We start from the raw sequence: 17,944 nt of genomic DNA, 5'->3' as shown, positions 1-17,944 counted from the left end.
TGCCCCAACGGGAACACGCATCAGCGGTTTTGCATGAATTTACCTCGAAAACAACTCTGTCTCGTAACGTTCCGTTATTATCTCATAGTGTGCTGAATGTGCAGGTCACAACTTGTCCACCAGAGCGTTTTGGAGTTGTTGGATTGTGTATTTGATGAGTTTGATGAGGGAAACCAAGAAATCCCATGAGCCTCTGTAACGTAGCTCTGAGCAGCTCACGGCTCGGCTCTGCCGTTCTGCAAATAGCTTACACCGACAAATAAAGGTAACAAACCTACTGCTATAGGGATTATGGCAATGGGCCAATTTGCCAAAATGTTGAACTATCCCTTTAAGGTAAACAGTTCAGGTATAATACAGCTATGAGCTCTGGTTTCAGATGAAGAAACAAACTCCTAAATTATTGCTTGTGCCTCATCAAAATTTCACAGTGTAAAAAAAAAAACCTGCAGAGTGTTGACTCTGTCCTTTACCCCACAACGTGTGTTTGTTTGTGTGCTCCATGTGGGTGACTAGTGTGCACATGCTCCTCTGTGTGCATTTGGGAGATAGAAGTGTGGTAACCTCGGCGGCGGTAATCCCGCTGCCCGTCAGTCCGGGGCCGCATGAAGTCGAACCAGGACGCTCCTCCACTGTGACAGTCTGGAACAACACACGGACAACCTTTATTATCTTCCAATATCTGGGCCACCCGGGGACATTCCCATTGTCTGCCGAAGTCATGCAGACACATAAGCGCTCTTGTCTGTACAAGGCACACAGATAACTGTCTGTGACAATAGGTGGGGCAGATGAACTAGAACAGCGTGGACATGGCAGCCTCACCTGACCGTCTGCAGCTCTCAGCACAGAAGGTCAGAACACACTTGAGGGACGTGAAGGGCAGGAAACACTGCGAACGGAGCACCGGCTCCACTTGGAAACAAGATGAGGAAGACAGAGGGAATTGGAGAGAGAGGGGGGGAGAGACACTTAGGCAGAGAGATGCACAGAGGTCTTTCACACTCTTTTGCTCTTTTTCCACTTGGCTGAGCGATAGACGGATGCACAGAAAGTGAAGGGAAACAACCTTTCACAGAAAGGGATGTTCAGATGAGAGGCTTTATCTGAACGGCATGGCCCAGTGCTTTTTCTCAGCATGTGGATGCATGTATTTATGCACAGTGGACGTTTTGCAGCGACTGTGTAGGTAAATTGTTTCTCCACATTTTTTCCACAAAATACGTATTTTTTACGGATGGCGATGGTGTGTAAAAACTGGAGTTTCCAGTCACGTTTCACTCAGACTGCCTCTTGGCACTTCCCTTCCCTGCGGATATTGGAAAAGGGGTTTTTTCTCTGTTGCAGGTTTCTTGGAATATATAACACATCATAAAGGAACAAGCATGCAAACATGTAGTAGAAATGAAAAACCTGATTATACAGAGTACGTTCTGCAACTCGACTCCATCCATGAAAGTCACGCTGCCACATGTGACCGTCCCTTCAACAGTTGTAGATGCACTCTATTGATAGTGCATCAGAAAGCAAACAGGAGTCTCTTCTGCTGGATCTAATTGAAATGTTAGTCTGGTCTCTGTTAACCAGGGCTGCAAAAGGAAAAAAACGCACTAAAATGTAAATGTGTTTTGTTGTCCTCTGCTGGATGTCCACTCCTGAGTTTCAGGACAGGAAGTGTGAACCGTGTCCTCCCTGTTGCTTGGATTGGTGGTCTACGCTGTCCATGTAAATCATAGGTCATGGCCACTCGCCTCAATCGGCACATGTTGTGTAAACTTTCCTCAGGTTACTGTAGGAGCCTTACAAAAGGAGCTACAGGTGTGTGAGGGGCAGATGCTTCCTGCGAGAGCTCCGCCAGGGTCAGAGAGTGGAACAGAGGCTGTGAAACGTGACAGCACTCACCGAGGTTATTGCCACATATTGTGAATGGTAAGGAAATATATATGAATCGACTGAAATGAATGGTGTTGGGGCCTCAGGGAGTCGGTCTGTTTGTGTGTTGTACAAACAGCTCTCGGAATATTTTGCTGCTTTATTTTTGAATTCAGTGACGACAACTTCATGAGAAAAATGATCGGTATTGCGTCAACAGTTTTTTTTTTATGTGTGTGTGTTGTTTACTCCACAGCACCACAACAGAGCATCCATTGATCAAATCAACCCACCCCTCCCCCACTCCTTCTGTTTCCATGTCTGTTATTACGGGGTAAAATGATTAAGTAACTAATGTCAACATAAAAAAAACATGAGTGCGTGTCGGCAGCAGTCTCAGCGCCTATAACACACTGCACAAACAACCGTTTCTCCACGCTGATCATCTTGACATGGACAAGTGGTTTGACCCTGTCACATGCACCACAACAGCTGCAGGATGGTGAGGAATTAAATGAATGGTGGCTGAGATCTGTGGTGCTTTTCTCATGAAGGACTCCAGATCACGGGACACGGTGTGTGGTGTGTTGTGGTGATGGCTCTTTGACTGTGTTGACAATATTCATAATTCAGCACTTGTGAGTAAATTATTTCACATGAATTCTACTGCTTTGTTTGTCGTAACGCTCGGCAAACCAGGAAGTCTTTAGGCCGCTCAATAAAACTAAATATATACAGTATAGTAATGGTTTCAAACCCAGCCTGAAGGAAATTCAGCAGGCAGTCAGTAAAACTTTTTTTTTGTTATGCTTATGAAACAAGAGCAGAGCTGCTTTTTGGGTAATTTGCATTCTGCCTGGTGTCAGCTGGTTTCAGCCCTTCATCTGTTTCTCTCCTACTACAGTATTTTAATACAATAACTTCACTAAACCTGACGCCATTTGAATATTTTTCCTGTTTGAGACAGACAACAGAACAACTCTGAAATGGTGACTGAAACACAATCCACTGAGACTGTGTGATAAACAGCAAAAATCCTGAAAGTTAAAGAGGAACTACACTGGATTTTTACCTTAAAGGTATTCGGAAAAGAAAATTGATTTTGAGCCCACTGTGGGTCTTAACTTTAGTGTAATAACTCATCTATCAGAAGATGTAGCCCAAACTTTGTGCAAAATTCTGTTTTCGAGTAAATCCAGGATGAAAGTGGGGTAGTTTTTTTTCGCATCACGGTGCTCACGATTCATCAGCCACTGATACTGGATCCGTCATCCATCAATCAAACGTCTGAGACACACACACACTAGTCTGGGGCCATTGACTCGCTGTTTTGGTAGGAAACGGATCCAGGGCGAGAGAGACAGACCTTTCCTTCAAAATAAAAGCACCGAGCTAATAAAATGCGGTAAAACTCTTTAATTTAAGGAATATAATTTACAAGAACGTCCCCGAGCCATTAAGTTAACATTTTGCTTTTATTGTATTACAAGTTAATGTTTATTTTATAAGTTTTATGTTGGTGAATACTTTTATTTTGGTGAATTTGGTGATTTCGGTATCCGCTACAGACAGGAACCAGAATGCAGACTAATTGGGAGGTAACAGACACCAGGCTCTTCGCTTGTCTGAAGAGCCTGGTGATGCGAGGCTACACACACACACACACACACCGAGCTCGGTCTCGCCCCAAACATTTAGTATCCCGCCCACTCGATAACGACCAATCAAATTAGTTTCGGGCAAACAGGACAAACGGCCATTTCTGAACACCTTTAACGCTGCTACATTTTTACCTTAATTCAACATCTTCGGAGTAATTGTGATGGTTGAATAAATGACTTCTAGCCTGTTCCAAGGGAAATGGAGGCTCTCTGCCTTCCACCTGATAACCAACCTTGTAAGATCAGAGCCTCCAAGCCCAGCTCTCGTCTCTGCGGCACTGCGACACAAACGTGCCCTGTAACCTGTAATCTCAGATAAGACTACACAAATATACACATCGTAACATCGTATATGATATAAAATGTTATGCACGGCTTCACGGATTGATTTCTCGCCAGCTTCGTTGCATTTTTCCAGGCTTGTTCGTTCCACAGGTGACTGACTTTTGTCATTTTTGTGAAAAAGCATTACATTACTTGGTTGCACTCAGGGTTTGAAGAGGATTTCAAGCAATTCAGTAAAAAATGCCTCCAACTCCCAACCCTACCTTTAACATTTGATGCAGTGGTCAAACTTTGTCAGTCAGTTGTGTTTATTTGGCCAACAACAGACCTTTACAACATAGGAGGCTGTGTCCCAAAATACTGTACTATCCTGGTTAGTAAGGATGTCTATACCTTATATAGTGAACTCATAGACTCCCACAATGCATCATGAAAAGTAGTGTCCAACCAATGTTCACTTACTGAGTTATGTCATCGTGCACAGAAAAACAGTGCAGTAAAAATGATCTAATTGTCTCATTATTATTGCAAAAGGAAATGTATTTGTGCAACGTCTTTTTTGTTGTTGACATTTTCAATCTTGTAGCTTATTAGCTGAGCGACAGATGACTTGTTTGGTCAGTGATGGGGCTGAGCTGGAGACACGAGGACACTCATGTCACTGAAGTCCTGACGGCTCGTTTAAAGGCTCAGTCTCTGAATAGGACTGTGTGAACCTTTTGAGACTCCATTATTTTGAGACTCTCAATCCATCACACTAAATTCTCTACAGTACGGGACTTAATGCTGAAAAGGTAACAATAATAGCAATAAACATTATGTATAGAGCACCTTTTATGACTCAAATTTTAAATGTAAATGAAGTGATGCAAATTCTCCATCTGTGTTGAATGTATGGAAACAGAGTTCAGAATGAAGGAGCAAGCTAGTGGGCTGATTCAGAGCTAATGTTTGAGGTTAATAAACAGAGTCTGCACAAACAGTGCTGTACAACACGATACCATACATGTGATAAACTTTTGTTTATCAGTTCCAGTTGCAGATTTAACATGTTACTTGATCAAACTTCATCTTGTCTCTCCCCCTCTAGAATCGGGGACCCCCAGGGGTCCTTGCGAAGGTCAGGATGACCCAAAATGCAGGAGCTAACACAGGCTGATACTTGCAAATTGAGGTTTTAATAACTTACGACAGGCAGGAGAAAAAAACACCATGACACAAACACAATAATCGGACAAGGAACTGAAAGACACCCAAGACTACAACAGAACTAATCAAAGCAACAAGCAACAGGTGAGGAGACAGGAGGGCAAAGAAAGCTGATTGGTGGAGACACACAAGGAGCAGGGCAGGGCTGATGAGGTGAAACACACGACAGGTGTGCAAGGAGAGTGAGGCGGGAAAACACAGGAAGTAACACTAGAACAAAATGCACAAGAACTGAACTACAAAATAAAACAGGAACTGAAGATAACAAGAGTCCAAAACAACAGAAAACCGAGCCACTGAATGGCAGCAGGCTCAGGGCCATGACAGTAAGTGGTAAACTTTAAAGAATAAGTTGGGGACCCCAACTTTTTATAAAATGTTACCATACTTTTTTTTTTTTTTTTTACTTTTTTTGAGAAATATTACCAGTGTCTTCTAGAATTTTTTTTAATTTTTTTAATCTTACCACTTTTTGGAGAAATTGTACCAGTGTTTTACAGAAATCCCTCTACAATATTTCCAAAAATCATGCCATAGGCCCTGATTTGAATGTACATTGACTAAAAAAGTAACGTTTTTCAGTCTCAGAACATTTGTGTATTTATGGTGTTTGCTTCAAAATTTTGTCCAATGGGGGTCTGTGGTCTAATTTGTGTCAATTTAGGGGAGAGAGAGAGAGAACCACTGCTCTAGCCTACAAAACTTTACACCTGGTGCTTTTACATGATGTCAGGCCAGCACAGTGTTGACAGGAAACAGATGGGCAGTGTTCAATCAGATATCAGTAGCCTACTGATGACACAGGAGTTAGTGGTTCAGCTTGAACTACATTTATGCGTGTCACAACGTTGTGTTGATTCACAGTCAGTCAGCAGAGGAGACACAACGCTTGTCATAATTCTTCAACCCTTGAGCAAAACCCTTCATGTGGTAAACAGTTGTCCACGGATGCCGAGTCCCCACGTGTGACGATTTTAAAGGATTTCACCCTTCATGTCGCGATCAATACAGAAGACACAAGAGCAATAAACAGATTTTCATTTGCCATTCAGGGGTATTAACTAGTGGAAAGCCAGTAGGTGGTATTCCCACTTCTGAACAGACCCACACGTCAGAGGTGCAGAGACATGCGTCATGCAGGGGCCGCACTGTAGCGCGCAGCACTGAGGCGCTGGAGTGGAGGAGGATGGGAGATAAGAGAGAGGTTGGAGGGGAGTGCTGTATGTCAGGCTGCTCTCTGATCTCCACTAACATCTTATGGTATTCATCTGATGGGCTGAACACTTCACAGAACGCGTGCGGTTTGATATTTCTTGACAGAACGATCAGAGGACGGAAGATGCCAGTGTGGGTTCAGTAAATGAAGATAAACCGTCAGATGCTCGACCAATGTTCTTTGGTTAAACCCTCTCCCTAGCCGAGGTTAGAGTAAAAAAAAATAAAAAAATAAAGAGTGTGAGCCTTAACTGTCTGTAATTTGACCAAAGCTTTGTTATTGAGAGCAGCACCCAGTGACATCTGCAACTGCAAGATCTCCAGATAAATTGATCTCATAGCAACCGCATTGCCATGGCAACCGGGATACAGATGCCATGCTGAGGTGAAATGCAGAGTGACTTGCTGCCAGACTGACATTTTTTCCAAAAGAGAAAAAAACATAACTGAATGATTCATCAAGTTTCCATCCATAAATTATTGTCTGCATCATCGGCCTCCCACCATCGCCTGCCTTCTCTTTTTACTCTAATTACTTTTTATCATTTCTCCTAGCAGCCCCCTGATGCTGTGGTTCATCTGCTTCCTCTTCAGTTTGATCAGTGATGTTTGTCAAAGTTGCTGTGCTTCTGCGACAGGTTGCTTAGTCATTCATTCAAAAATAATGAAGAAACAAAAAATATTTTATTCTGAGAGGATTGCACTGTATTTGGTGTATTTATTTGTTACCATATTCCTTATCTTAAGAAAAAGAAAAACATATAGGCTACTTGAAATACGAGCTAATACAAGCACAAATGTACAGTATTAGGGATGTTATTCAGTTATCATGCAACCAGTCACCTACACACACACACACACACACACACACACACACACACACACACACACACACACACACACACACACACACACACACACACACACACACACACACACACACACACACACACACACACACACACACACACACAATATTTCATTTTTAAAGGTACAGTCAAACCACTTTGCATCAAATCTCTGTACCTACTTTAATATTGAATGCTTCACCTGAAGATCTTTTTCCTCCAATTTAATGAATTTTGTATATCAGTTGTTGTTTTTTTTGTCTGTGCTCCTCTTTTCTGCACCAATGAGCTGAAACTAAAATACCAATTAAAAGATCACATTTATCAAGTCTTAAAATATGTGTGATGGCCAAGTCATAAGTTTGCTTGCTGAATCTTGGTCGGTCCTGTCCATGCAGGTCACTACATCAGTACTTTACATTACTGCCCTCTGGATGCACTTACAGAACACTAAGATATAACAGAGCACAGTTTAAAAACATTCTCATACCTTCAGCCATCACAGCACTGAATGTTAATCTGCAAACCATGTGTTAATGTTGTCCAATGTCACTGTTGTTGTATGTATCATATCTGTGAACCGGTGAAAATGAATTTCCCAAAAGGGACAATGAACTAACTAACTAACTAAATCACTGCAATTCAAAAGATACAGTTTAAAGGGACTACAAGGAGTTTCGTAAAGCAAAGTGTTTTCACACAGCTACATTTCTCATGAGCCCCCACACGCACGGTGAAATTCGTGGACCATGCAAGACGGACGAAAGCGAAAACATTTCCCAAGAATGTTTTCATTAATCAAGAATGAAAGTCGGAGATTCGAAGACGATCAGATACCGTTGTAGTTCCGACCATAAACGGCATATTCCCATGACCCGCCGGGAAATGCTGGGCGAGCCGACCACTAAATAATAATATCAAAATAACTATCAAGACAAAACGATATCGAAAATGGACCCATTAACAAGTGTGGGTAACGTAGATTCATCCACATTAATATGAGACTCTTTTATAACCAAAAGCAAATTACTTCAGGTCTCAAATTCTGTTTTTAGTTTCAGTGATTCACCATTTTGTTACTCTCCCTATGTTTTTCACCACCATGGATTAAAGGTATGTAAGTTTTTGTTATTTCCACTTAACTTTTACTAAACATTCTCACAACAAATCTTATTTTGACCCTTATTTTCCTCTACTGACGTTAGCATGGTAACCAACCAAAAAAAAAAAAAATCTCATCATGCTTCATGCTCTGCTGAAGAGACCAGAACATTGTGAAGCTTTGAGGAGAGTCCAACATTCCTCAAATTAATACGTGAAACAAACATAAATTCCATATTTCATTCGCGTTGTCCACATGGTTTTCTGTTTGTTAGAGCTCTAGCAGCTCTTAATTTTATTAAATTATTATGTCATTGCATTGCATAACTGTGCTGGTGTCGGTAGGAGGCTACATTTTTCTTTCTCTTCAGGAAAGCTTGATGGGTATCAGAAATATGTAAGACTTTAACAGAAGTCACAAGATCCCCCACCCCCCAAAAATAAATAGATAAAAAAAGAAAGAAAGAAAGAAAGAAAGAAAGAAAGAAAGAAAGAAAGAAAGAAAGAAATAGACAAACATTGGGAATTTGGAAATGATTTCGGGCATGTCAGTTAGATCAATCATCATCACACATCATCTTAGTTTAAATAATACAAGCCACATGGCCGAAACATACTTACATGTTGCTCCTTTTCTGCAGTTCACATTCTGTTAATGCTTGGTGTTTTCATTTTCTGTAGATAATTATGACACTTGATGAAGCACAATTGACTTGTCAGGCAGTGGAAACCTCATATTAACAAATCAGAATTTTAAAATCCATTCAGTTTGTCCCTCATCTATAAAAATTGCATTGAGCGTGAATGATTCAAGACAGACGTGATAGAACTTGAACCTGTCCTTGAAAATATGAAAGTGAAAAATGTTGTATACCTGTATTTATTGTATATAAGTCCAACTCTACCTCCCCTTGCTGGAAATGACTCCTTGATGATCCAATATCATTCTTCAGTCTTGTTATTATTGCTTATGGTGTGTGCATAGTTTATGAAATTCACTCTAATCCCCTCAGTGTTACTTTCTCCTCTATTCTATTTATTTTTAGCAGATATTGTTTTCACAGGTTATACTGTCTGTGTCTTTCCATACATTATAGGAGAGGTAAAATCCCTGCTCCACACTGTTCATACTTGATTCTATTAAAATACAGGTGGTCTATCTCCACTGTTATTGTACTTGTCAGAATATGGTAAACCTACAGGGAAAAAAACATGTTAACCCCCTGCAAACTGAGCTTCCTGCATTAGTTGTTAATGGTTATCATTGTATATTGTCTTTTTAAAAATTTGAATAAAAAACATCAATCACAACCGTGCTGCTAATGACAAACAATGTATAATCTTTTGTGTCTTTATTGATCGCACTCATCACCCATTAAGACTGCTGTGGTAGAACAACTTTAATAGATTTAATGACTTAACTTTCAGTGGCGCCAGTAACTTCAAACAAATGGACTCTTCTCCTCAGGTTTCCCACTGCATTTTGTGATGTTTAGAGTTGTTTTCTTGCTGCATCAACCGCCTCAAACTGAACTTTAACATGTCGATACCTTGGATATTCAACAGTTGAGGCTCCTACCACCACACCTCATCTCTTTGGTAATGTTTTATGTCAGTATGCAGTGGCCCCTTTTAGTTGATACACGAGGCGCGTTTCTTCTGCAGGAGTTCCTGGTAAAGGGAGGGGGTAGGAACTTATCTCTGCGGCCATGTCTCCTCTGCAGACCCACCGGGCTCTTATGGCGTCATGCGACAGTTTTGATCATCGCCCGGTCGTTGGGTAGCGTTTTTTTTTTCTTTTACTGCTCTTGTTGTTGTTTTTCTGGCAGTATAGACACTTAAAAAAAAAGATGGGATTGCTGTCTCGATCGCCACGTAATCCTGCGATCGCGTATTTATCACACTTTTTTTTACAAGGCCTACTGCTACTCTTGTTTTTTACTGACTTACTCTCTCTTTTATCTGTCCGTCTCGTGTTTTTAGTAACATTGGGTTTTAAAAATGCAGCTTATTTCGGGGCTTTCTCTTAGCGCCACATCCTGAGAGTAAATCTCAAGCCCCACCGGGACTTTTTCAGGGCCGATCTTAGCACCTACCCCCAGGCAGGGACTCTGTTTGGCCTCGTGAAGGTTCCTGTAAACGGCCCTGTGGGGGAGGTTCCTGCAGTGGAGACATGCACCAACGGGGCTGACCCCGTAAAATTACCCCGAAGTTCCAACAGTGGAAATGCGCCTACTATGTTGCGTGTTCATCCCAAACGCCTGCGCTTTAGTTTAATGAGTCCACAAGAACATTTTCCAGGTCATGCTCTTAAAGCCTCCTTCGTGGTATTCATGAGACAACAATGTGCTTGGTTGAAGACTCATGAAGAATCCTCCAGTGATTCCTTGAAGCCCTTTGTTTTGACTCTAAGCTGTTATGTCACTGATCATTTTACATTGTGCTTTGGAGTCATTATAGCTCAGGGCTCACTTCTAGGAAAGATAGCCACAGATCTGAATCATCTCTATTTATACACATTTTGTCTGACTGTGGACTGATAAATATCTGAATTCTTTGAGAGATCCTGCTTTTCTTTTCTTTTCTTTTCTTTTCTTGTGTTAACCCTCAGCATTACTTAAATCAACAATCCCTCATGCTCCTCATTCTAGTGAGTCTCTAATTTTTGAGGCATGCTTCACATCAGCAGATGTTTCCTGTAAAAATAAAATGTTTAAGTATTTTTTTACGAGTAGCTCTGATCTACAGTCCTGTTTCATTGATTCTACTCAAGGTTTGATAACTCCTGACTCCAGTTAGCACTTGTTACTGCTGTTAGCCAAGGGGCATATATACTTTTTTCCAGCCGATACAAATCAATGATTTTAGTGTTATTAGCTAAAAATAGATTGTGTTTATTCATAATTGTAACTTGGATGAGGACCTGACCATATTTTTAGACATTTTTTTTTATACATAGGGGTGATTTCAAAAGGGTTAACTTGCGTATTTATGTATCCGTATTCATTCAAACTTGACTTGATAAATCCATAAATCTACCCCTGAGGTTTGCTGAGGTCAGGGACTCTAAAATTGTAAAGGGTGTCATAGAGTGTCTCTGCACATGGATACACTGTCCCATGGCTACAAACCTTGTTTTCTACATCATATGACTTCAAGGGCTTGCAGCTGAATAGAAAGTCATGGGATTGGTTAGATAAAGAGATATCATTTCAACAAGGCATTTTATGTTCTGCCAAGCACTACCTTGTCTCAAATGGCATAATGATCATTTTATTTCACGATCTGTGCGCACCAGTATGGCTTGGAAATATCTTTTGACACGTGCCAAGTCTGTTTTTTTTTATCTTCTTTTTGCACTAATTTATGATGAAGAAGGCCCCCTATGGTCTGACAGTGATTCAGCATGCAGGGGGCGGAGTCATGGGTGGAGCCGAGTGACTGGAACAAAAACAGCAAATATGACAATGAAAAGAAAAGAGGAATATGCACTTACCCTACAAAGTAGCGTAGCGTGCACTCTTTTCTTTCTTTGACAGATAAGCTTTCCATTAGTGGAGATTTAAAGCTGCACCATTATTATCATCATTGCAACAAACATAGGAAAATTTGTATGTAAGTATTGGTTACATGCTGTCATTCCGACATCCTACCACTCCGACATCCCACCATTTAGAAATACCGCCATTCCGATGTCCTGATTTGTTAGTATGGAAATATATGCTCTTGATGATGACAGCGACTTTCTGATCATTGCTTTGGGGTGGGCCCTTGAGTCTTGTTGCCCAGGGCACAGAAAAGTATTAATCCGGCCCTGGCCTGTTGTGGCTGCACACAGATTCAAACACAGCAAAGTCAAGCAATGGAAAAGCAAAACAATGAGCTGCAAGACACTTTAATGCACCACACTGGTAAGAGCATCTATGACGGGTTCAAATTATTTATTTAAATAATTAATTTCCACATTGTTTTATCATTGTTAGTTAAATGTATTGATTCGTTGGATAATCAATCATTTTGGTGCGGCTTTAAATAAGCATAACATATTGTACAAAAACATACAGAAGATGCTATAGAAGATAATGGTTTACTATGCAGCAGAACATCTAATCTGTGGCATTTTGTTCTAATTGATATTTTATGTTGCCCCTCCATGGAATTTCCCATGGATTATGTGCTGAGACTGTTTTGAGTGTTATTCAACAGTTAATAACTTTAAATCAAATCAGATTTCATAAAACGGTTAATGTCTCGAGTACAGAGAAGGATGTCCTCCTCGCTCCTTGAGCTTGGTGCCTGTTTGCCTGGGTAATAAATACAGAGGTTGAGGCACAAAAAACTCAAACAACCTCCAACAAAAATGTGACCATAGTTTTATGGCGGTATTTATAAATAAGAGAGAGCCTGTCCCAATTTGACAAACCCGTGCTGTTCCTCTCACTTCAGTGTTGTGCCAGATCTGCTGTTTCTATGAACAGGACTTGAGCATTGAGTTTTTAACACTAATTATTTCTTACAGTGTCACATGAGTCTCATCAATTTTGCTTTGTAACTGTGAAACTACTGCATGTGTCGGTTAGACAAAGTGAATGATTAAAAGTAGGCTATGTTTCATTTTTGAAAGCCTTTTTTTCTCTATTGGCAAAATATGAATCAAACCCCGAGTTGGAACCAATGTAAACGAGTGATAATTAGTCTGATTTATTGATAAAGACGGGTGCTACTTTTCCAAAATGCAACGCACATTTGACATGGAGAAAAATCTCACAGCATTTACAGGCAAGTAATGGTAGCAAAAACATCTTAGATGCAAAAGTACTAAAAGAGCTGCAAAAGAAAAAAAAAACTTCATCTCTATTACATACAAAAGTAGTGCAGTCACATTTTTTTTTAAAGGAAAATGTTCCTGACTAAAATGTACTCAAGGATTCAAAGTAAAAGCAGGGTGGGGTGTGAGAGGAAGGAAGTAAAGGTGGAATAAAGACAGAAGTGAGGAGTGGGGACGAGAGGCCGCAGTGGATTTTGCTAGAGGCGGGATGATATTTGTGAGATGCAGCGCGGCACAGACCACAGGCTGGAGGAAACAGACACATGTTAGTAACACTTTGTGATGAGTCACTGTTGGAGAAACCGGCCTCCGCTGGTGTGTGGGGTCGGTACCCCGGCCTTGACCTGTGGCGGCGTGGGGCCAAAAATATGTTCGCAAGCTCCTCCTTCAGTGTCTTCTATGTGCATTTAACAAATCACCAAATGAGGAGTGTGTCAATAACAGTGAATCACAGTGAGGGGAAAGGATCTAAGAGAAGAAGATTATTTCACAAATTTCAAGGTTTCAGGAGTAAAGTGTATAGTTTTCCTGATTCTCTGTGGTGTTTTTAGAAAAAACGGTGATACCTATTTAAAATTCCTACAATGTGGGTAAACGTCTAAATAAAAGATGATGGCAAAGCTCTTTGTAATGTGCTGGGAAAGGGAATAAAAGAAAGACAAGTGTGGGATAAAAGTGAGCTGCACCCGACAGATGTTTGCCTGCACAGAATCAACAGTTGGTCATGCTCCACAGTGACGGCCTGCTTTCCTTCAGCCCCTGACTTTTCAGCGTTATCAATCCGCCTCAGGTCATCACTGTCATTTCGAAAAATGGTGATTGACTAACCCTGCTTTTATCATGTTAACACTGCATTTGCATTCATTTTAAAAGGAAGGGTTAACCAGGGTTTCCCTTGTCTGTTTTTTTTTCTTCTTTTCTTTTTCTCTTGGAAACAATGGAGTGAGTTTTCAGGACGGAGGCGGCGGGACACATCAGTCAGTTCCCCTGCTCTCAGTTCACCTCCCGCAGCACGCTATATGGAAGCGTGGGCTCCAGACACGCACAGCCATACAGCACATGCATGTTGTGATATAATGAGAATGAACTGAGGCATGAAGGAAACCTGAATACATTAGAACCACACAACAGAGACTCGGGCCACGTGGGATCTTCAGTAATCACATTGCTCTGTAATCCTAATTATATGTGGCAGTGTGTCTGTGTGTGAATTCCTGTTTGTATTTGTGAACATATTCAACAGTATGTATATGTGGAGGGAGGAGGCGAGGGAGAAGAGGGGGATGAGAGATTCCAGGAAGAATGATAAAGTAAGAAAGAGATAAAGGTAGATGGATATAGATGGATTAAAGACGCTGCATAATCAGCTCAACCCTCTGTTGTTTCTTCAAACTGATCCATGAACAGAAAATGCGGCAACTCTGTATACTTAACATAGAATAACAGAGAGCACAGTATTTTTTTTTCAAACACTTTGATCTACTTCTTGTGAGCAATTTCCGGCCTTAATGCAGCTTTTTTTTCTACGAGAATACATACTTTTTTACACAGGAATCACCCTCCCCCCTCCCTGAATCAGACCATTCAGTAATGACTTGATTCAATTCCACCAATTAGCTGCCAAAAAAGAGAACATTTAAATTCAATAAAGAGCATATAACTGATATTAAATTAGCATTTTACCCCAAATTTAAAGCGCTGTTTGTTAAACTGTAATCCTGACCTTTTCTAGGCTTCTCACTTGATCATCACACCAGTGTCATGATTCATCATCACATCTGATTAACCAACTTTCACAACAGGAAGCTGCCCCTCTCCTTCTCAGCTGTTCCAATTAGACTGACTGCTCCTTCCCTCGCCCACACACAATGAGAAGGTGATTTCATGGCTCTCTCCCTTTCGCCAACAGTTTCAAGTGGGTTAATTAAGAATGAACGCTTTTACTAATTAATCAAGGAGCATTTAACACTGCCGTGGATTATTATGCTAATAGTGGATCACTGTGATGAATAGACCTTGTTAAGGGCGGCGGGGGGTAGGGTGGTTGGGAGGGGTAGGGGGGGTTAAACAATAAATTCCTGCTGTAAACAATCATCACAACATCCTGAAAAGCTGCAGCTATGACGTCATCAGATTTGAGGAGGAAGGGGGGATGTGTGTGTGGGTGCGTGGGTGGGTATGGGTGGGGGGTTCGACACACAGGAGTGATTGACAGACAAATGTTTAATAACTGGTCCCCAAAAACCTGAATCCATCATTCTCCTCTCCAAACAGTTGACAAAACCACACAAAATGACCAGAGGAAGAAGTTTTTTGGCGTCTGCTCCACAGTCAACAGTGAATCATCAGTGTGTGATCGGACATTTATTAAAAACATTTGTTCAGTTACATGGGTTTTTCAAACATTACATCGTTTGGCAATCCATCCTCTGGCGGGCTGGGTGGGGGGTGGAGGTGGTGGTAAAGGGGAGGGGTGAGGGGTGGGGGGGCTGGGGGGATTGGGATGGGTGGGTTTCATCCCGCTGATACGAACACGCTCCCGGGTGTCAGGAGCATCAGTGTCGGTTCTCTGGCGGCGCCTTTTAAAAACCGAACTTCATAGAAACACCCGTGAGATATCAGCCTGGACGCGCGCGCGCACACACACAAACATACGCACAAACCATTCACACACACACAAACACACACACACACACACACGCACACACACCAGTATTGTAGAAAAATAGAGTGATCACTAATTGAATCCAGTTTCAACTGATTCAAGACTTTTCCATACAAAAAAAATAATATAATAATAATAAAAGAAAATCGCTATGAGCATCAATTAAGGTCGAGACAACACAACAGACGAGCCTACAGCCCGGACACAGGCTTCAACATGACTTTAGGCTATTTGTCAAAGAGTCCTGAATATCTTTATGCAAGAGAAACAACAAAATGTGCCGTGTGTGAACATTTGATAGCAGCATCTGGATATTTTGCACTGTGGGGTTGGACACTAAGCGGAATGGGCAGAGAAGCAGGCAGTTCAGCATCTTCAACTACACATGGAGCACCGCTGTTTGGGAATTCACCAGATCGTTCCTGTATTGCTCCAGCCAGTTTCTGAGCTCGGAAATCCGGTATCCCTCCGGACCCCTGCCCCCCTGATACACCACCCTCTCATCCCTGACGATGTAAAGTCTCTCGAAGTAGGCTCCGTACGCGGCGTTGGACGAGTTGTCCATATTATCCACCACCACGTTGCTCCCGGGCATCTCGGTGAGCATCAGCTGAGCGGCTCTCAGTCTGTCCTCCAAGCAGCGGTGCTTGGGGATCTGATACGGCGCGTCCGAGCTCACCCAGCCGTCCGACGGATGCGCCTCCTCGATATATACAACTAAAAAGTCCGCAATGTCTGCGTACTGGCTCACGACGCGCTGAAACGCCGCCAGGCGCGTCATGAATGGCGGTCAGGAGCAGCTGCCAAAGTTAAGAATGAGCGGTCTCTTCCCTTTCATGCAGTCCAGGATCCTGACCTGCCTCCGCTCCTGGACCATCACCACCTCGGTGTTGGGCGCAGTGCACCCGAGGTGCGCGGATTTGAGAAAGTCCAGTTTCTGGCCGTACCACACGGCCCTGAGGGACTCCAAGGTGAACATCTTATTAGAGTCAGAGACGCACACCGGCGGGTCGTCTGAGCCGTCCTGCCTCTCGCCCATTTTCAGCAGCACTTTTTTCCTAATGCACAAGAAATCCAGGAACCACAGCATGACAGCGGCCAGGAGGAACCGGGGCAGCAGCATCAGGCACAGGGCTGCGTGTTTCAGCGTCCTCGCCATTTGGACACCGCCAGAGTCGTGCATCATCTCTTCCCCCTGCCGATAGGATGCGACCAGGCCGGCGAAAGAGACAACTTGTATTTAGTCACCTTTACCCATTGGAGAAAACTATCTGACGCACACAGGCACTCTTTTTATAGGTACAGCAGCATTTGAATAATGGAAAAAAAAGGAAAAGAAAAAGGAAAAAAAAAAAAAAACACGCCTCCGGTACCCGCACCGCCCACTCACATGGTGGGGATTACCTCCCGTCAACTCTGGGCTTCAAAGATCCAGAGAGAGAGAGAGAGAGAGAGAGAGAGAGAGACAGAGAGAGAGAGAGAGAGGGAGAGTCTATCTTCACTTCACATGTGAAGATAAAACATGACAGTGGATGGATGCGTTTTATATCAGAGAGAGACACTCGGATTAGTTTGAATTGTCTGTAGCTGAACGCACGGTTGGTCCTGAAAGTCGGGGAAAAAGAAAAAAAAAACAACAGACTCCGTCATTCTACCGTGAACTCAGATCCCCTGAAGTGGCTGCAGCGGCCTCATCCTCCTCCTCCTCCGCCACTAGACGGCGCTGGACTCACACAGACTGCGAGGGGCCGGATGAGTCATTCAGTGATGTGCTGTAGGGGCCCTGAGCACCTTGTGAGGAGTGGAAGGCAGGATAAACCTGTCACCACCAGTTCGGCAACATATTCAGTCAGTGCAACTTTTCATAAACATATATAGGCTATAGGTAAATAAAAGTCACCACAGTGTTATGCACTGAGATCTGCACTGTGTATTTTCACAAATAAATGAGTTCATATTTTTCGTTTTCTGTCTTTTTTTTCTTTTGCACTTTATAAACACTGGAATATTCAGGCAAAAAAAATATTTTCAGCCTCAAAGGAAACCACACTAATGAAGCTGGTCACCAAGCGATGACGCTGTGGTCTTCACCTGGATCACAGTCACTCACATCACCTCACCTTGAAACTTTTCACCTTGTCACAGGTGTTGATGCGATGCCATCCATGTGACTGCTGTTTCTCTGATTCCATAATAATGTCAGCGTGCGCCTGACTCTCTATCCCACCCACCAACGTGCCCCCTCCCTGCCTCAGTGTGT

General features: G+C 42.3%; 1 protein-coding gene across 1 annotated transcript; it reads right to left on the bottom strand.

Moving 5' to 3' along the window:
- Positions 1-15,409: 15,409 nt before the first annotated feature.
- LOC311007066 (thyroxine 5-deiodinase-like) lies at positions 15,410-16,946 on the bottom strand. Its single transcript, XM_084000151.1, has one exon. It carries the CDS (start codon positions 16,868-16,870, stop codon positions 16,064-16,066), a length of 807 nt encoding a protein of 268 aa, XP_083856277.1. The 5' UTR covers positions 16,871-16,946; the 3' UTR covers positions 15,410-16,063.
- Between the last annotated feature and the right edge of the window lie 998 nt (positions 16,947-17,944).

The sequence above is a fragment of the Trachurus trachurus genome (genome assembly GCF_905171665.1).
Source record: "Trachurus trachurus genome assembly, chromosome: 24".
NCBI lineage: Eukaryota > Metazoa > Chordata > Actinopteri > Carangiformes > Carangidae > Trachurus > Trachurus trachurus.
This window is presented reverse-complemented; position numbering and strand designations above follow the sequence as displayed.